General features: G+C 41.2%; 1 protein-coding gene across 50 annotated transcripts in view; it reads left to right on the top strand.

Moving 5' to 3' along the window:
* Positions 1 to 21,006, top strand: part of MAP4K4 (mitogen-activated protein kinase kinase kinase kinase 4) — a 197,964-nt gene that overhangs the window by 82,440 nt on the left and 94,518 nt on the right. For 49 of the 50 annotated variants that reach the window (XM_057496893.1, XM_057496902.1, XM_036907333.2 and 46 more), the window contains exon 3: positions 5,957 to 6,013. The exons of the other annotated variant lie outside the window; for it this stretch is intronic. In XM_057496893.1, coding sequence (XP_057352876.1) covers positions 5,957 to 6,013 — 57 coding nt within the window. The remainder of the gene's footprint in view (positions 1 to 5,956; positions 6,014 to 21,006) is intronic. 50 annotated transcript variants of the gene reach the window in all.

The following is a 21,006-nucleotide window of genomic DNA, read 5'->3' as shown; positions in this document are numbered from 1 at the left end:
TTGATTATAATCACTTAAAACTTATGTGGTAAAAATAGTATACTTGGCAGTTCCTGTGTAATTTGGTTAAATAGGACATTTGTGGTCATTGGTGTTTCAAAGTCCACAGCCTGGCTGGTATAGGGAAAAGTCTGGGTGTGATTTTTGAGCAGATTAACTTTTTCAAAAACAAAGCCTCAGTTTCTCCATCTATAAAATGGGAGCAATGATACATACATTGGGTTGCATGAAGAGTAAATGATAATGCGTATAAAGTGCTTTGTTCTACATATCCCAGGAGTGGGGACATCCTGGTGCCTCGTGTCCTGGTGTTACAGCCCTGTCTCCTGGACTGCATGCTTTCCAGGGGTCACAGGGCCATGCTTGCAGGAGTGTTCAGGCTATATGTGTACACAACTCTGGGTTGTTGAGGGAAGAAAATAGTTATTATTCTTCAGTTGTGTTAACCTACATAGTGTCATGAACTTAATATAATTTTCTTTCTAATATTGTATCTGCTCTCTCTTGGGATGAATTAGTACAAAATTTTAGTGGTCCATGAGAAAGGTGAGAAGTTATGAACAGAAAAGGGGCTTTTAGGTTGCAGTGCGCTCCAGGATGAGGTGGTGCCATACAATAACAAGGATGTGCCAGGGAATGTTGGAGGATTGAGTGGAGTGCTGAACAGCGTCAGTGCCATTTGTTAGGATAAGAGGCCTGAGTTAAGGACATATCTTGCATTTCTTTGATTCATTTGCACCCCCTCTAAGTTTCGTTGTGAATGAGACCACCAGAATTCGCTCTTAGTGAGCATACTGACCTATCAGATGTATTTTAATGGAGGTAACTGGGGTCTAGGTAAAGACTATGCAACATGAGTTAGCTACCTAGTGCTGGTGGTGGGAGGAGTAAAAACTTTAGGAAGATAGGAACATTGCCATCTTTTCCCCTTGGGATTTAAAAGCATTCCCTTGAATGCTGTTCCTTCTACCACTGGACTACTCCCTGTGGCTTAGGGATAGACTTCATTAGAGGCGGGAAGACAGGCTGCCACAGTGTCCTGCATTTTAAAACCATTTTTCTTGGAACGTGTCTGAAGTGTAATGCATATTTGTAAATGCAAGGTGGCAGTTTTGACTCCACTTTGACTCCATTTTTCAGGGTCTACTGAGAAGGTAGCTGTGAATAGTATTTGGGGGCTTTTCATCATTAGCTGTCTCATAAGAGCATTAAGGTTTACATGGTGCCTCGTAAATAAAGCAAGCTGTGAGGCTTTAATCTCTTGTCTTTTGGCATTTTGTAACCCTGGACTGGTCATTGCATGCAAGAAATGCATATAACAGGCCAAGAGAGTCAAGTACATAAGTGAATGTTAGGTTTGTATATCTAATACTGATCAAGTCATTTACTGGGGTGTTTTGGGAATGGATGATAACCATGCAAAAAAAGGTCCTGTTAATACTAAGTTCTAGGTTGCTCCCTGCACAGGCTAGGCATTTTAGTGCCACAGCATCTCAGATCCAGAGTCAGGCCAAGGAAAGTGGTCTGTTGCTCAAGCTGAGGTGGTGCCCAGGGAGCATGGGTAGGGCTTCTCACATGGATGGGGGCACCTGGCTTTTGCAGACGTAAGCTTGTAACCCTCTCCACAAGGAGACTCATTAATATATTCTCTCTTTGGTAGTGTGGAGTAAACCCTAGACACATTTTACCCATTCAAAACCCTCTTGATGTAAGCGCCTTAGCACACACCTATGCGCATATTAATGTTAGTACATTCAGTTCTGGCTTTAATTTTGCTCCTCAGGATTTTGTGCTGGCTTTCCTTTGCAGAAAGATGGGCCATCTCAGCAGATAGATAGGAGTACTTCTGTTAGTTTCATATTTAGAGAAATTTTTTCTCCTCCTCCTCACTAACTAGAGAAATACATTACTTTAGCATATTACTACCTTCCTCTTTTTGGTTCTGTCTTTTGAAAATGAGAAGTAGACCTAAACTGATGAGGTTTGAGGTGGTTGCAGGATCAGGGAGAAAGGGGTCAGGAAATCTGCATGGGTCTGTGGTAGGAGTGGGGAAAGGTAGACTTACCTGAGGGCCCACCACATGGGATGGCGGGCTTTATGTACTCTCTGCTTTATTTATTGCCTCCCTTATTCTAGAGAGGACTTAAGGTACCATAACACATGGGATCCTACAGTGATGCTAGGAAGTTTGTGGAAATTAAGTAATTGTCTCAAGAAAATACAGTCATGAGGTGGTAGTGATGCCGGGGTTCTTGTTTGCGGAGCTGAAAAATGAGCTTCACAAACAGTCAAGGTAGGAGAGCAAGGTACAGGCTTTTATTTAGAGATAAAGTGAAAGGACAGAGCTCCTGGCTACGCCAGGAGGGGACAAGAGAGTCCCTAGCGGTGCGTTGTCTAGGGAGTTTTATAGGCAGTTGAGGATTTTTCGAGGTAGGGGTGTGGACTTGTTAAGTGGTCTCTGAATATTAAAAATTAACTTAACATAAGGAATTTCCTGCCTTGATTTCTCTCTGGGACACCGGTGCCTCAGTCTGGGAGCACATCAAAAAGGCTGTCTGCCCAGCCCCCAAGGTGGGCTGAGGTATTGTCTATTTGTTAAAGAATCCTGCCTCTGGAATGTCCTGGGTGTTAAAATGCAATCTTATCTTTAAGATGGAGTACTTCCTGCCTTTTACCATGTCGTCTACAGCTGGGTCTGCATGCTAAGTAAGTTGCCCAGTTTGCAAAATCACCTTGTCAGATCTGAAGGAGGAAAGATAGCACATAGGCCTGGGCATTTTAGTATGTTAAAGTGAATCTTACACATGGTTACAAATGATTAGCATAATAAAACATGTGCTACTCTTCTTTATCTGGGGAACATTATCTGATCTCACTGAAGAATGATTCTAGAGCTTAATGTTTAAGATAGAGTTTTAGCAGGGGGGTTTCCTTGCATGTAGTTACATTGCTCTGACTGCAAATATCCTGCCCTGCCCCCTCCGGAGGCCCTCACCCTACTCTGACTACATCCATGGTCCCTGTCTCAGTAGCAGAGGAATGATAGGTAAAGGTAGCTGCCTGAATCCTAGAGTCATTTCTCCCACCCAGTACGTTGTCTTGTTTCTTAGAAAGGAGGGAAGCAGAATGCTTAGATATTTTCTGATTTAAATTTAAATTTAAAATGGACCTAATATTGGAAGGTGTAGTATGTGTTGATGAAGACTACTGCTTTTGCATAGTCTGTCCTCTGACACAAAAGTAACCGGTTAGTTGTTAGGTCCTGATTCTATATCCCTTCAGTAACGGAAGCTCATGTTTTATATAGAGCAAATACTGAGTGAATTCATGACTCGGCAGTTTATAAAAGCCAAGTCTTGTGGATACACTTGTGGCCTTGAGTTCAGGCATAGGGGGAAAAAAAGAAGTTACTGCTAGTACACAAACATCTCGAGAGGTTTTTTCGTAGATCTATGGCTTTTCTTGTTCCCTATGGATTTTAAGTATTACCATATCGGAACTCAGAAGACCAATGCTACCCCATATCTTACCAACACATTCCCAGCACAACACTGCTAACCTTGAAAAGAGGGAAAGCGGGGCAACTCCTGGTACAATTCTCTCCCTGCGTGGTTCTGTCAGCAAGAAATTAGCTTCAGAAATTTGGAAGGAATCCTACCACAGGAAAAGTAACAGGTGTGTGTTTTCAGGTTTGAGGGCTGACTGGGTGGGTGCTAAGGAGATGATCTTTGTGTTTGTTACATGAAAGGTATGGAGGATTCCTTAATACTCTGTCCTCTTAAGTTCTACTCTGTTCTTGGATTCAAAGAAATCATAATTTGGCTTCACGATTGTGTTACCAGTCATAGTCATGGGAGTTGCTCGATAATTTGCCAATATATTATTTTTCTATTACCAGTCGAAGGAAACAATGGCCAATGGAATCTTACTGTCAAGGCTGCCCTTGGCCAGATGTCATGCACTGTCCTTTGCCCCTCTGATGTCCTTCTTAATAAACATACGAACTGGGCACCTATCCTGCCCCTCTTACAGCAGGAGGCTGAGGCACCGTTCCATGCCCGGGCCTCGGTCACAAGAGGAGACCAGGTGTGGATGCCATCTTGAATCTGGAGCCTGTGCTCTGTATTGTGGTCCCATAGCAGCAGGATCCTGCCACACCCAGGCCGGGAAGGACAGCTCTGTTTCCCACGTGTGAGTGCTTAGCACAGGGCTGTGGGGACACAAAGCAAAAAAAAAAAGTCTTTAACACACATACCTGGAAACTTAAATGAGTGATTCTGAGGGGACAGTGTTGAAAGGTACCGACTCTTGGATGGAGAGGTAGTAAAAAATGGCAGTGAAAATCAGGAATATGTAAACCCAGACAATGTTCTGAATTATGACTTTTCTGACAGTTATATTCACCCTGTGCATCTCTGAGATGGAGCATATATAGTTGTCAAATGGTTTCTTAGATCATTGTATGCTTTATGGTAACATACAGACAGGATAACATTTCATCCAGGATTGGGGGCCACCCTCCTGTGAATGCAGAAAGAGTGCCAGACATTCTACAGGGCTATGCAGTGATGTTAAAGACTGTGTGACAATGGGGTGCTGAGGTGGCATTGGGGTCTGCGGAGGCGCACTTACGGAATGGCAGCCGGGGCAAGGCTGCAAGGGGAGGAAGCCAGAGTTCCTTGGTACATGAACCAGTGTGGGACAGCCCTGCCTGCCTCAGAGGCAGAGCCTTAGAGTTGGAGATGGTTCCTGCATCACATGGCAGCATGTTTGAAGATGGGGAAGGTAGCTCATGCTGGGGACGGCAGAGGGAGGTGGTGCCTGCAGGTAGGGGAGAGTTGGGTGAGGGTCTTGGCCTGTGGATTCAGTTTGTCCTGGTCTCCTGTGTATGTTAAGTTGTATGGTTTCTGCCCATGAACTGCTGGACTCCATTCCTCCATGACCATGTATAATTGAGATATAATTGTGATATAATTGTAATACAATGCTTTTTCATGTAGTTGTCTTAAGTTGTAACCTCAGTTCCTATGTAAGCTTTCCAGAATAAACAGAGAGCTTTCCTCAGGTTTCAAGTTTTAAAGTTAATAACTCACGAGACCACAGAATACACAGACTCTCGGAAAATAGCGGGATGTCCTTTCTGTTTTACATTGGTTGCAGAAGGACCGTTTTCCACAGCACAGATCATGCTCAGGATACGTGGGTAGCTCTGTTACTCGCCTGAGTGATTATCAGCAGAGCATTGCATAGTCAGTGGAGAGGAACAAGACTGACAGTAATAAACACAGTGCACCTCATCTGGGTGAGAGGAGAATGATGTCACATTTGTTTGAGAACACCTGCTGATATAAGTGGATGAAAGATTTTAGGTCATAGGTCTGGAATTGTAATACAGCTGTAAGAAAACTCTTTTGTGTCACCCTAATCTCTTTCTACATTCTCTTTATTCTGGATAAATATTCTTAAGCTTTCCTACACTGGGACTGCAATAAAGTTTCAAGAAGACTCTTAGTATAACTTGTAAAATTAAGTAATGGGTATTGGAAGTACATGGGAAAAATGACTACTGTCCATTTTTTTGATAATATCTAGAGATTTTTTTGGTAGTTTTTTTGTCACTTCATTCATGTAGAATGTTAAAAAAGAAAGAATGGTGTCCTTGACATATAGAAGAAAACATTTAAGTTAATTGGATTGAGAGTAATGATACATAAATGAAGCCCAGTAAGGAAAGAGGGAATTGACACTTTATCAAATTTCATTTGTTCTTCTAGTTTTGTTTATTAAGTGTAGTTCACTGGTATTACAAACTGTATTGTTTCATTGGAGAGCAGGGGACTATTTCATCATCACTTTTGGGAAAAAGTACTGAAGAGAAGATTTGTTGAAATTTCAGCTGTTACAATGACTGTGCAAAACAGTGGTGCCAATTATATTTCTTTTCTCTGTTTTTCAGGGTCGACATGTTAAAACAGGTCAGCTGGCAGCCATCAAAGTTATGGATGTCACCGAGGTAACTTTGTGTCAGAAATGTTTTTAAAGAAATTGTTAGATAAAGAAAAGGATCCCCCCTTCTCTCCATCCAACATGAGAGTATTCTGTTTGGAGAATTAATCTTGAACAACTTGCCTTCCTGTGACTTGGGTTCAGAAGATCTAGCAGACTAGTTGGCTTTAATTGTTGCAGATGGACCCTAAGTAACTAAGAATCAGTAGCATTTTCTTAAAAAAAAAAAACACAGAAAAACCCAAACCACATCTGAGTGATGTCATCCTTGGCAACATAATAGATCATAATTGGAAACATCTCTAATGGAAGAGAAGATTCTAGAAAGGATCGTGGAGTCACATGAATAGGGAGACTGAGGGGTGTGGGTAGGGAAAAGCTTCTCTAGGGTATTAGGCCACATTTGGGTCATTTCTTTTATTTTTAACATGGGGAAAGAAAACAGATTTAGCCAAGTTCCCAGAGGTTTGAAAACAGAAACATCTGCTAGAATACTGAGCAGATTGTTGGCAAAATTTAGTAGCAGAAAATAGTTCTTGAAATGGTCACATGAGGATTTACTGTGTAGTTTTGGATGGGAAAGAGGAGAGATTAACTCAGACAAAAACTAAGTTTGTATGTGCCTGTGTGTGTGCATGTACATAACGTGAGTGAGTCCATATTGAATTTTTAAAAGTCGATTATAATGAATATCTTAAGTTACTTTTATCTGCAATTTTACTTTGTGCTTTCATGATTGCTTCTAAATTGACTAATTATGAATAAGATTTACCACCACATATCACTGATTCTAGAGTTAATCAGTAGCCGTGGGGATTTTGGGTATCTTTAAATCAAGTCATATAATCTCCCCAAATCTGTGTCTGTTGAGGGACCTACTGGTTAACAGTGATGATGTAATCAAGAGAGATCTCCTCTGCCTTGTTCTCCTCTTGGGCTCTAATAGCATGCTTTTTATCAGCAGTGTGCACATTTTTTGGAATTAGAAAACATTTTTGTCTCTGGATCACAGGACAACTGATAATGCTTTATACAAATATTGGAAGATATGATACTTTATGAGCTGACTGCTCTCTTTTCTCTGTCACAGGGGATAATGGGGACTTGATAATGAAAAAGCACCATTGCTTGGCTTGGATGTCCAAAAGATATCTGTGACATACTGTGATACAGAGTATTCTGTTGCATTAGAGTCATCCTATCTTCGTGTACAATTCAGTGAGAAATTGGATGCTTTCCAGTCAAATACTATTTTTAAGATTATTCTAAGGAGTGGTGAAGAAGCAATACCTTCTAACTTACTGTAATTTAAATACAGTTGTTGAGTTATTCAGCAACACCTTCCCTCCAAGCCTCATTCACACCCTGCCAGTTGCTGGTGCGGTGCTGGGAATTGGAAAGTGCTGTGGCGGAAGCCTGCCTTCCTGGACATGTATTACCACGCTGCCTGACTTGGTCACTAGCAGACTTGGGGGCGCTGTGTTAGATGCAGTCTTTTGGAATTTAATGAAGCCTTTGGAAGTCCCGAGAGTGGAGCTTCTTTCTCCCTTCAGCCAGTGCACCCCTGGCTTACACAGCTGTTGTGGCCAGCCAGCCTATGCCCCCTTTCACATCTCAGGTGGAATCTGTGAGGTTTGTCTTCTCTGCAGAGGTCCTCTTCAGCTGAGCCTGGCTCTGAGTAAAGTATTCAACACATGATCGCTGTTAACCAAGAAAACTGTAAAATATAGAAAACTATTTTAAAAAGCTAAATCCTTACATTTCCACCCCTTAAAATAACCATTGTTAGTACTTCGCAGTGTTTCCTTTTTATCATCTTTGTGAGCTTAGCTGTAAAATACATACCTGTGTGTAATAGATGCTTTTATATTCTCCTTTTGTTCAGTTTATACAAAAGGTATTTCCTTGCCTGAAAAATCAGGCCATGTTGGAAAATCTCATTTTCCAGGTCTCCTTTAAAAATAATGATGCAAAACCCATGTGTTCAGTTATAATGAAAACCAGATGGTGAGTCTTTAGAACAAATACAAACCAAATCAACCATTTACCATATTGGCCTTCAATGTTTCTTCTATGCTGGTTTGATCCAGTGACCTCTATACAGAGTGACCTCTGTGCAGAGTACTCAGAGCAAGTATTGATTATGCATAGAGGATGTAGTGCAGCTGGCACCCTGGAAGACATGCCTTTGTCTGCCCCCGTACCAAGGGCCTCTCACTCTTGTAAAATTGAAGGCATCGGCCTGGGTGGGACTTGGGGTCATGAGGGAGCAGGCTGGAGTGAGGGAGAACTTGGAGCTGGTGTTTCTGGCTTCAGCTCCAGCAGAAGAGGCTGTCAGAGCAGTTCTGTTGATGAGAGTAGAATTCTGCATGGTTTCTGACTTGCTCAGTTTTGTCTGAGAGCAGAAAGGTGTGAGTGTTTTTATTTCTGGGAAAAATCACACAGACCGACCTGCCTGCCTCTTGAGCCTCTTCGTTAGGAGAAATTGAGGGACAATTACCAGGCTATGAGTTATACCCCAGGCTCAGAAGGCCAGAAGAGCAGCAGGTGTGGGAAGGTAAATGCCTGGCTGCTCTTCTCCCCAGCTGTCAGCTGTTCACAGTCCTGAATGAATGTATTCTAGACTGGCTGCACTGACTCCTCTTCACCTGCTTTACTTGATTATGTGACCCTGGAAAACAAAGCCAGCTGAATTCACATTTCACCCTGGAGTGAAGTGACAGACGGGGTCTGTGTAGGAGACTAAGGGGTCTGGAATAGAGGCATTTATTCGGAAGAGACATACAGATCTTGTTATATTTCTTCTTGTACTGTAGCAATTTTAAGATTTGACTGTCTTTAGAATCTTGAAGGGGTCTTTTTAAAGAAAGTTTGTTGTTTATCTTACTGGTTGTGGGAAGGGTTTAAGGAGCAGGTTAAGATATGTTCAAACTGGACATGACCAGGACATGAGATCTATAATATGTTTTATTTTTGAAATAATTACAGATTCACAATAATTGGCAGAAAAGTGTTTAGGGAGATCCCATGTACCCTGCACCCAGTTCTTGCTAGCAGTAATGTCTTAAATATCTGTAGTACAGTATTGATGCCAGGGTTCTTGTTCACGAAGCTGAAGAATGAGCTTCACAAATACTCAAGGTAGGAGAGCAAGGTACAATACAGGCTTTTATTTAGAGATAAAGTGAAAGGACAGAGCTCCCGGCTCACGCCAGGAGGGGACAAGAGAGTCCGGGGTGGTGCGTTGTCTAGGGGGTTTGTGGGCAGATGAGGATTTTTCGAGAACATGAAAAAAGCTTAGGGGTGTGTACTTACTAAGTGGTCCTAGTATATTTACAATTAGCTTGATACAAGGAACCTCCTGCTCTGTTCATTCCTCCCTGAGATACCAGCATCTTGGTCTGGGAGCGTATGAAACAAGGCCACCTGCTCAGCCCCCAAGGTGGGCTGAGGCATTGTTTGCTAAAGAGTAAGTTAAGTGCAATCTTATCTTTAAGGTGGAACCCTTCTTGCCTTTTACTGTGTTAATGGCTGGGCTTGCATGCTAAATTAGTTTGCCCAGTTTGCAAAATCACTTCATCAGATCTGAAGGAGGAAAGACAGCACATAGGCCTGGGCCTTTTAGCATGTTAAAGTGAAGCTTACACATGATTATAAGTGATTAGCATAAAATAAACGTGCTACTCTTCTTTATCTGGGGTTCACCAACTGATCTCACTGAAGAATGACTCTAGCACTGAATGTTTAACACAGAGTTTTAGTAGGGAGTTTTCTTGCATGTAGTTACATTGCTCTGACTGCAAATATCCTGCCTTACTTTTTTCCGGAGACCCTCACCCTACTCTGGCTACACCCACGGTCCCTGTCTCAGTATGACTGAAGTCATGCACAGAACAAAGCACAGCAAATGATTGCTTTTACATGCTGAGGATTTGACCTGGACTCCACTGCTGGCTTTTATAGCATATGAGGCCGTACCATTATACTTTGCACCAACATGGCATAGAACCAGGTGGGCCACTGGAAAGTGGCACTCATCTAGTCCACAGAGCTAATTTAGATTTCCCTAGGTTGCCATGCACCCATATTTGTGTGTGTGTGTGGTGTGAGTGAGAAAGACAGAGACAGACATTGATGAGTTTTGAGGGACACTTGAATTGGTTGTTTGAATTCTTGATAGCCTCTTCATTTCAGTCCTTGTATAGTAATGTCAAACTTGTATTATTGCTGTCATGCATAAGGGACTGATCAGTTTCTTGCCTTTTGGGAGTATTCCATTATCTTGAGTTGACACTCTGGAAGATAAAAAGGTGAATTAGCTAGGTCAGTAATTCTCAAACTGGAGTCCATGAACTCTGAGTAAGATTTGTCTCTGAAGACTAAATTTTGTCTTTCATTTTAATAATTTCCCCCAAACTTTTATTATGAAAATGTTCATAATTATAGAACTGGTGAAAGAATGAACACTCTCTCCCCTTAGCTTAGATTCAACAGTCTGATGTTTTGTGGTGTGTGTGTCATATGTGTGTCTTTGTGGCACCACCATGACTCCTCTTCACTTGTGAATACTCAGCATGCGTCTTTAGAACAGTCTTTATATAACCATAGTACTACCTAGGATAATTAATTAATGATTCCAGAATTTCACCTAATGTTCAGTCTACATGAAAATGTCCTCAGTTGTGCCAGAAATGTTTTTATAACCATTATTTCAAATCATAGCCCAATCAAGGTTTAGACATTACATTTGGTTATCTTTTTTTTTTTATTTTTTTATTTTTTTATTTTTTAATTTTAATAATTATTTTTTATTGAAGGGTAGTTGACACACACTATTACATTACATGAGTTTCAAGTGTACAACACAGTGGTAGAACATTTATATACATAATTCTAGGTTCCAGCTATCACCCTACCAGGCTGTTACAATATCTTGACTATATTCCTTATGCTATACCTTACATCCCGGTTACTAATTTATTTTACCATTGGAAGTCTGTCCTTTTTTTTTTTTTTGTGAGGGCATCTCTCATATTTATTGATCAAATGGTTGTTAATGACAATAAAATTCTGTATAGGGGAGTCAATGCTCAATGCACAATCATTATTCCACCCCAAGCCTAGTTTTTGTCAGTCTCCAATCTTCTGAGGCATAACAAACAAGTTTTTACATGTAGAACAAATTCTTACATAATGAATAAGTTACATGGTGAACAGCACAAGGGCAGTCATCACAGAAACTTTCGGTTTTGCTCATGCATTATGAACTCTAAACAGTCAGTTCAAATATGAATATTCATTTGGTTTTTATACTTGATTTATATGTGGATACCACATTTCTCTCTTTATTATTATTATTTTTAATAAGATGCTGAAGTGGTAGGTAGATACAAGATAAAGGTAGAAAACATAGTTTAGTGTTGTAAGAGAGCACATGTAGATGATCAGGTGTGTGCCTGTAGACTATGTGTTAATCCAAGCTAGACCAGGGCAATAAAACATCCACGTATGCAGAAGATTTCTCTCAGAACGGGGGGGTGAGGTTCTAAGCCTCACCTCTGTTGATCCCCAATTTCTCACCTGATGGCCCCCCTGCGACTGTGCCTGTCTTAGGTTGTTCCTCCCTTGAGGAATCTTACCCGTCTCTGGCTAACCAGTCATCTTCCGGGGCCATACAGGGAAATGTGAAGTTGGTAAGTGAGAGAGAAGCCTTATTGTTTGAAAAAGTTAGCTTTTTACTTCTTTGCATATTTATGCCCTGTGGCTTCTATGCCCAGCATTTGTCTTGAGGTATCTTTACCACTTGGAAGAATTATGATACTCGGTAAATTTGATATGAGGCACGAATTCTATTTAAGGGTTGTAATTAGGAAGGAAGAAGAAAAGCTATAGAAGTAGCAGGCGGAAGAAAAAATGGGAAGATTGATTATTTCTTTGATATATCTTCTTGTAGAGTAACTTCAGCATGTATAGGTTTTAAGCTACTACTTAAATTGCACACACACATTAACATAATAGGAGTATAGTTACATAACCAAAGCATATCTGTAATTACCAGCCATCTGCAGTGAAACCAAGAAAACCAGTTAGGCACCTTAGGCATTTGTGAAAACTTATCTATGACATGGTGGATATTGTCCAACTGAACTTGAACAGTCTGAGAGAAATCAGACAAATTAAAACAACCCATTCCTGGGGACTGTTCACATGCCATATGTTCTTTTAACAGTAAATAGTCTGTAGTTGTAAGAGTTTGGAGCGCTACAATTTGCACTTCTCCAAATTCTTGGTTGAGTTCCAACAGTATAGATCCAGTCCAATTTTGTTGTTTTACTGTATGCACAGGCCAGCTTAGATATCTCCTTCCTCATTCCCATGGCAGGTCCAGGAACTGGTGGGATGAGTGCATCTACAGCTGTAGCAGTGCGTGGATCTTTGTTGGGGTTTTTTGATGATCATCTTCTGGCATGAGTCTTCCAGAGGGTGCAGATTTTGGAAGTTCTTTTTCATATCATATCTTAGTTCATTTTCGGGGTAGCCCAATTAGGCTTTGATCCTCTGTATAAACACAAACAGACCCTTTGCCTACACTTTTATATGCCCTTTATACCCTTGTGTAGAACTCGTTGGAGGTTACCACACAGGAACTGCCCTTTTTTTTTTTTTTTTTTTTTTTTTGCTATCACTAATCTACACTTACATGACGAATATTATGTTTACTAGGCTCTCCCCTATACCAGGTCTCCCCTATAAACCCCTTTACAGTCACTGTCCATCAGCATAGCAAAATGTTGTAGAATCACTACTTGCCTTCTCTGTGTTGTACAGCCCTCCCTTTTCTCCTACCCCCCCATGCATGTTAATCTTAATACCCCCCTACTTCTCCCCCCCTTATCCCTCCCTACCCACCCATCCTCCCCAGTCCCTTTCCCTTTGGTACCTGTTAGTCCATTCTTGAGTTCTGTGATTCTGCTGCTGTTTTGTTCCTTCAGTTTTTCCTTTGTTCTTATATTCCACAGATAAGTGAAATCATTTGGTATTTCTCTTTCTCCGCTTGGCTTGTTTCACTGAGCATAATACCCTCCAGCTCCATCCATGTTGCTGCAAATGATTGGATTTGCCCTTTTCTTATAGCTGAGTAGTATTCCATTGTGTATATGTACCACATCTTCTTTATCCATTCATCTATTGATGGACATTTAGGTTGCTTCCAATTCTTGGCTATTGTAAATAGTGCTGCAATAAACATAGGGGTGCATCTGTCTTTCTCAAACTTGATTGCTGCATTCTTAGGGTAAATTCCTAGGAGTGCAATTCCTGGGTCAAATGGTAAGTCTGTTTTGAGCATTTTGATGTACCTCCATACTGCTTTCCACAATGGTTGAACTAACTTACATTCCCACCAGCAGTGTAGGAGGGTTCCCCTTTCTCCACAGCCTCGCCAACATTTGTTGTTGTTTGTCTTTTGGATGGCAGCCATCCTTACTGGTGTGAGGTGATACCTCATTGTAGTTTTAATTTGCATTTCTCTGATAATTAGCGATGTGGAGCATCTTTTCATGTGTCTGTTGGCCATCTGTATTTCTTTTTTGGAGAACTGTCTGTTCAGTTCCTCTGCCCATTTTTTAATTGGGTTATTTGTTTTTTGTTTGTTGAGGCGTGAGAGCTCCTTATATATTCTGGACGTCAAGCCTTTATCGGATGTGTCATTTTCAAATATATTCTCCCATACTGTAGGGATCCTTCTTGTTCTATTGATGGTGTCTTTTGCTGTACAGAAGCTTTTCAGCTTAATATAGTCCCACTTACTCATTTTTGCTGTTGTTTTCCTTGCCCGGGGAGATATGTTCAAGAAGAGGTCACTCATGTTTATGTCTAAGAGGTTTTCGCCTATGTTTTCTTCCAAGAGTTTAATGGTTTCATGGCTTACATTCAGGTCTTTGATCCATTTTGAGTTTACTTTTGTATATGGGGTTAGACAATGGTCCAGTTTCATTCTCCTACATGTAGCTGTCCAGTTTTGCCAGCACCACCTGTTGAAGAGACTGTCATTTCGCCATTGTATGTCCATGGCTCCTTTATCAAATATTAATTGACCATATATGTCTGGGTTAATGTCTGGATTCTCTAGTCTGTTCCATTGGTCTGTGGCTCTGCTCTTGTGCCAGTACCAAATTGTCTTGATTACTATGGCTTTATAGTAGAGCTTGAAGTTGGGGAGTGAGATCCCCCCTACTTTATTCTTCTTTCTCAGGATTGCTTTGGCTATTCGGGGTCTTTGGTGTTTCCATATGAATTTTTGAATTATTTGTTCCAGTTCATTGAAGAATGTTGCTGGTAGTTTCATAGGGATTGCATCAAATCTGTATATTGCTTTGGGCAGGATGGCCATTTTGACGATATTAATTCTTCCTAGCCACAAGCATGGGATGAGTTTCCATCTGTTAGTGTCCCCTTTAATTTCTCTTAAGAGTGACTTGTAGTTTTCAGAGTATAAGTCTTTCACTTCTTTGGTTAGGTTTATTCCTAGGTATTTTATTTTTTTTGATGCAATTGTGAATGGAGTTGTTTTCCTGATTTCTCTCTCTGTTGGTTCATTGTTAGTATATAGGAAAGCCACAGATTTCTGTGTGTTGATTTTGTATCCTGCAACTTTGCTGTATTCCGATATCAGTTCTAGTAGTTTTGGGGTGGAGTCTTTAGGGTTTTTTATGTACAGTATCATGTCATCTGCAAATAGTGACAGTTTAACTTCTTCTTTACCAATCTGGATTCCTTGTATTTCTTTATTTTGTCTGATTGCCGTGGCTAGGACCTCCAGTACTATGTTAAATAACAGTGGAGAGAGTGGGCATCCCTGTCTAGTTCCCGATCTCAGAGGAAATGCTTTCAGCTTCTCGCTGTTCAATATAATGTTGGCTGTGGGTTTATCATAGATGGCCTTTATTATGTTGAGGTACTTGCCCTCTATTCCCATTTTGCTGAGAGTTTTTAACATGAATGGATGTTGAACTTTGTCAAATGCTTTTTCAGCATCTATGGAGATGATCATGTGGTTTTTGTCTTTCTTTTTGTTGATGTGGTGGATGATGTTGATGGACTTTCGAATGTTGTACCATCCTTGCATCCCTGGAATGAATCCCACTTGGTCATGGTGTATGATCCTTTTGATGTATTTTTGAATTCGGTTTGCTAATATTTTGTTGAGTATTTTTGCATCTACGTTCATCAGGGATATTGGTCTGTAGTTTTCTTTTTTGGTGGGGTCTTTGCCTGGTTTTGGTATTAGGGTGATGTTAGCTTCATAGAATGAGTTTGGGAGTATCCCCTCCTCCTCTATTTTTTGGAAAACTTTAAGGAGAATGGGTATTATGTCTTCCCTGTATGTCTGATAAAATTCCGAGGTAAATCCATCTGGCCCGGGGGTTTTGTTCTTTGGTAGTGTTTTGATTACCGCTTCAATTTCGTTGCTGGTAATTGGTCTGTTTAGATTTTCTGTTTCTTCCTGGGTCAATCTTGGAAGGTTATATTTTTCTAGGAAGTTGTCCATTTCTCCTAGGTTTCCCAGCTTGTTAGCATATAGGTTTTCATAGTATTCTCCAATAATTCTTTGCATTTCCGTGGGGTCCGTCGTGATTTTTCCTTTCTCGTTTCTGATACTGTTGATTTGTGTTGACTCTCTTTTCTTCTTAATAAGTCTGGCTAGAGGCTTATCTATTTTGTTTATTTTCTCGAAGAACCAGCTCTTGGTTTCATTGATTTTTGCTATTGTTTTATTCTTCTCAATTTTATTTATTTCTTCTCTGATCTTTATTATGTCCCTCCTTCTGCTGACCTTAGGCCTCATCTGTTCTTCTTTTTCCAATTTCGATAATTGTGACATTAGACCATTCATTTGGGATTGCTCTTCCTTTTTTAAATATGCTTGGATTGCTATATACTTTCCTCTTAAGACTGCTTTTGCTGCGTCCCACAGAAGTTGGGGCTTAGTGTTGTTGTTGTCATTTGTTTCCATATATTGCTGGATCTCCATTTTGATTTGGTCATTGATCCATTGATTATTTAGGAGCGTGTTGTTAAGCCTCCATGTGTTCGTGAGCCTCTTTGCTTTCTTTGTACAGTTTATTTCTAGTTTTATGCCTTTGTGGTCTGAAAAGTTGGTTGGTAGGATTTCAATCTTTTGGAATTTTCTGAGGCTCTTTTTGTGGCCTAGTATGTGGTCTATTCTGGAGAATGTTCCATGTGCACTTGAGAAGAATGTATATTCTGTTGCTTTTGGATGTAGAGTTCTATAGATGTCTATTAGGTCCATCTGCTCTACTGTGTTGTTCAGTGCTTCTGTGTCCTTACTTGTTTTCTGCCCAGTGGATCTATCCTTTGGGGTGAGTGGTGTGTTGAAGTCTCCTAGAATGAATGCATTGCAGTCTATTTCCCCCTTTAGTTCTGTTAGTATTTGTTTCACATATGCTGGTGCTCCTGTGTTGGGTGCATATATATTTAGAATGGTTATATCCTCTTGTTTGACTGAGCCCTTTATCATTATGTAGTGTCCTTCTTTATCTCTTGTTACTTTCTTTGTTTTGAAGTCTATTTTGTCTGATATTAGTACTGCAACCCCTGCTTTCTTCTCACTGTTGTTTGCTTGAAATATGTTTTTCCATCCCTTGACTTTTAGTCTGTACATGTCTTTGGGTTTGAGGTGAGTTTCTTGTAAGCAGCATATAGATGGGTCTTGCTTTTTTATCCATTCTGTTACTCTGTGTCTTTTGATTGGTGCATTCAACCCATTAACATTTAGGGTGACTATTGAAAGATATGTACTTATTGCCATTGCAGGCTTTAAATTCGTGGTTACCAAAGGTTCAAGGTTAGCCTCTTTAGTATCTTACTGCCTAACTTAGCTCGCTTATTGAGCTGTTATATACACTGTCTGGAGATTCTTTTCTTCTCTCCCTTCTTGTTCCTCCTCCTCGATTCTTCATATGTTGGGTGTTTTGTGCTGTGCTCTTTCTAGGAGTGCTCCCATCTAGAGCAGTCCCTGTAAGATGTTCTGTAGGGGTGGTTTGTGGAAAGCAAATTCCCTCAGCTTTTGTTTGTCTGGGAATTGTTTAATCCCACCGTCATATTTGAATGATAGTCGTGCTGGATACAGTATCCTTGGTTCAAGGCCCTTCTGTTTCATTGTATTAAATATATCATGCCATTCTCTTCTGGCCTGTAGGGTTTCTGTTGAGAAATCTGACGTTAGCCTGATGGGTTTCCCTTTATAGGTGACCTTTTTCTCTCTAGCTGCCTTTAACACTCTTTCCTTGTCCTTGATCTTTGCCATTTTAATTATTATGTGTCTTGGTGTTGCCCTTCTTGGATCCTTTCTGTTGGGGGTTCTGTGTATTTCCGTGGTCTGTTTGATTACTTCCTCCCCCAGTGTGGGGAAGTTTTCAGCAATTATTTCTTCTAAGATACTTTCCATCTCTTTGCCTCTCTCTTCTTCTTCTGGGACCCCTATAATACGGATATTGCTCCTTTTAGATTGGTCACACAGTTCTCTTAATATTGTTTCATTCCTGGAGATCCTTTTGTCTCTCTCTATGTCAGCTTCTATGCGTTCCTGTTCTCTGATTTCAATTCCATCAATGGCCTCTTGCATTCTATCCATTCTGCTTATAAACCCTTCCAGAGTTTGTTTCATTTCTGCGATCTCCTTTCTGGCATCTGTGATCTCTTTCCGGACTTCATCCCATTTTTCTTGCGTATTTCTCTGCATCTCTGTCAGCATGTTTATGATTCTTATTTTGAATTCTTTGTCAGGAAGACTGGTTAGGTCTGTCTCCTTCTCTGGTGTTGTCTCTGTGATCTTTGTCTGCCTGTAGCTTTGCCTTTTCATGGTGATAGGAATAGTCTGCAGAACTGGGACGAGTGACGGCTGGAAGGACTTCCTTTCTTGTTGGTTTGTGGCCCTCCTCTCCTGGGAGAACAGCGGCCTCTAGTGGCTTGTGCTGCGCAGCTGCGCGCAGACAGGGTTTCTGCTTCCTGCCCGGCTGCTATGGAGTTAATCTCCGCTGTTGCTGTGGGCGTGGCCTGGCTCGGGCAGCTACTCCAAAATGGTGGAGTCGCGTTGGAGCAGGAGCTGCTGGGAGGCTATTTATCTCCGTAAGGGGCCTCCCTGCTCCCTGCAGCCCAGGGGTTAGGGTGCCCAGAGATCCCGGATTCCCTACCTCTGGATTAAGTGACCCGCCCTGCCCCTTTAAGACTTCCAAAAAGCACCCGCCAAAACAAAACAACGACCACAAAAAAAAACAAGAAAAAAATTTTTTTAATTAAAAAAAAAAAAAAATTTTAATTAAAAAAAAAAGGTGGTCGTTCGTTTTTCTTTATTCTCCGGTGCCAGCCTCAGGCCTCTGCTCACTGGTCTTTCTGCCCTGTTTCCCTAGTATTGGGGTCCCTGTCCCTTTAAGACTTCCAAAAAGCGCTCGCCAAAACAAAGCAGCAAAAAAGCAAAAAAAAAAAAAAATGGTCGCGCGCTTTTCTTATGTCCTCTGTCGCCCAGCCTCCAGTGCCTGCTCACTGTTCTTGCTGCCCTGTTTTCCCAGTATCGAGGGCCCTGCACTCTGGCCCGGATGGCTGGGGCTGGGTGTTCGGCAGCCCTGGGCTCCGTCTCCCTCCCGCTCTGCCTGCTCTTCTCCCGCCGGGAACTGGGGGGAGGGGCGCTCGGCTCCCGCGGGGCCGGGGCTTGTATCTTACCCCCTTCGCGAGGCGCTGGGTTCTCTCAGGTGTGGATGTGGTCTGGATATTGTCCTGTGTCCTCTGGTCTTTATTCTAGGAAGGGTTGTCTTTGTTATATTTTCATAGATATATGCTGTTTTGGGAGGAGATTTCCGCTGCTCTACTCACGCCGCCATCTTCCGCCCCCTCCCATTTGGTTATCTTTTAACTCATTTTAATCTAAGTCAGTTCCCTGAACCCTCTTTGCCCCTCTAGGTTTTTTTTTTATTTTTTAAGAGTTTGACTTTTGGAAGAGTTCAGCTAGTTGTTTTATAAGGTACTCCACATTCTGGATTTGTCTGATCACTTCTTCATGTTGTGCTTTTAAACTTGCTCCTCCCTCCTGTATTTCCTGTAAACCGGAAATTAGGTTGAAAGCATATATTTTTTGGCAAAAACACCTTATTCGTGGTGTTAGGTACTTCCTACTGAGTCACATCAAGGGGCACATTCATTCTCGTCTCACTGTTGGTGAAGCCAAGTTTGATCACTTGGTTGACGAGGTGACTGTCAATGCTCTGTTCTGTGGAGGTGCACCATTAGCTTTGTGCTTTGGAAGTAATCTCCAGGGATACGCTCTGGCACCCTGTGAATAAACGGTTTTGGCATTCATTTGATGACTATTGTCTGAGTTATTATTGTGAAATGATTTTCAGATTCTGTATTCTGTATTTATTAGTTACAACAGTCATAAAGAAGAGTTTCCTTTCTTACTTATCTTCTGTCCTCTTCTGGGTATTGTAGTAGAAATAGGCAGTTTTATTTATTAAGTGCTTCCATCAGTTAAAGCTGCAGTTAGTATTAAGTCAAATTGCCACATTTGGCCATGGGTACTGTCTAGCCAGAGGCCTTCTGCTCTGGGCAAGTTCACTCTGGACTCAGATGGAAAAACAGCAGAACTTGAGAGGTAAATGGATTTATAGCAGGCTTTTTCTCTTACAGCAGCAAGTTGAGTGCTGCAGTCGGTGCACATCTGGCCAGTCTGCAATTGGTCTCCTCCTTACACCTCCTCCAGCTGTGCCTCTCCGCCCAGCAGAGGTCTTCATATAGCAACACAGTCAATAATGTCAAGAACTGCCAACGTGTGCAGGCCTGTGCCTGCCAGTGTTGCACGTGTGCAGTGGGCAAGTAGATTAGGGTCAGGTGAGGATCTTGGCCACAGTAATTTCCATTTCCCCTACAGGTGCTCATTCAGACAGACTTCTGTAGCCCTTTGACCCCACTAGTTTTGAGCATTTCCTTGTTTTCTGGCACAAGTAGATGTTTGAAATGCAACTGCCAGAATGTGAATTCCCTTCCTCTGAGGTGCCTTAGTTCGTTCTGGTGGAAAATATACTTAGAAACCAATATCTGGATGCTAAGTGTGCCCAGTACTGCTGATATGTTATTGCTTCTAGGCCTTTTCAGTAGACTGAACATAGAAATCTACTTTTCAAACATCAGTTTTTTCTTAATTTCTTTAATCTTGTGTCGTTTCTATTTCATTTCTCTTTTCTCCTATACTGAAAAATCTAGGTTCATAAAAAAATAATACATTTACTTATTTGCTTTATCTCTCAGCATAAACTCATTTTGGAATTATATTAACAAATATTGCCACTTAACAGTGGTAATGGAGTGAAGGTTATGGTTTTTCTAAAGTTCCTTTTGTCCTTGGAATATGTCATTAAGGATTTGCATTGTGCTGTGTTCAGAAGTTACTTGAAATAATTCTTTTCTCTGTATAGTTTATTAATTTGATATGTAGCTAGGTTCAGTTTCTGTTTTGATTCATTTGTAGAGTTTGCTTTTACTCCTGATCAGTTTTTGAATGTGTAAGTCACAATGGTTCACAAATCAAAACTATATAAAAGATGTGAATTTTGGTAAACAATGCAAAAGAGCTTAGTCTAGACCATCTAGGTGGCAGACTGACTTATATCCAAGTATGCCATGCAGGATCTGTGCCATTTGTGTTTGTTACTGCTTTGGGCAAAATAGAGCTAAACATTTCTCTGGGTGATGCAGAGAGAAGAGATGCAAGCTTAACACGTGGTGTTTTATATCACAGAAGACCTGGTGCTCTGTGGAATGATATTTCACTGCAGTTTGTCAGCACTGAGTGGGAGAGCTGCATCTAGTCCAGTCTTCTGGGTGGTCCAGTGGTCCTTCCTTCACTTGGCCTTCTGTCACATGATGGGATCAAAGTAGATTCTCCAAGTGTGGTTTCTGGACTAGCAGCAGTACCTGGGAACTTGT

Source organism: Manis pentadactyla, chromosome 2 (assembly GCF_030020395.1).
Source record: "Manis pentadactyla isolate mManPen7 chromosome 2, mManPen7.hap1, whole genome shotgun sequence".
In the NCBI taxonomy this organism is placed as follows: domain Eukaryota; kingdom Metazoa; phylum Chordata; class Mammalia; order Pholidota; family Manidae; genus Manis; species Manis pentadactyla.
The sequence above is the reverse complement of the archived record's forward strand: the minus strand, read 5'-3'. Positions and strand labels throughout refer to the sequence as shown.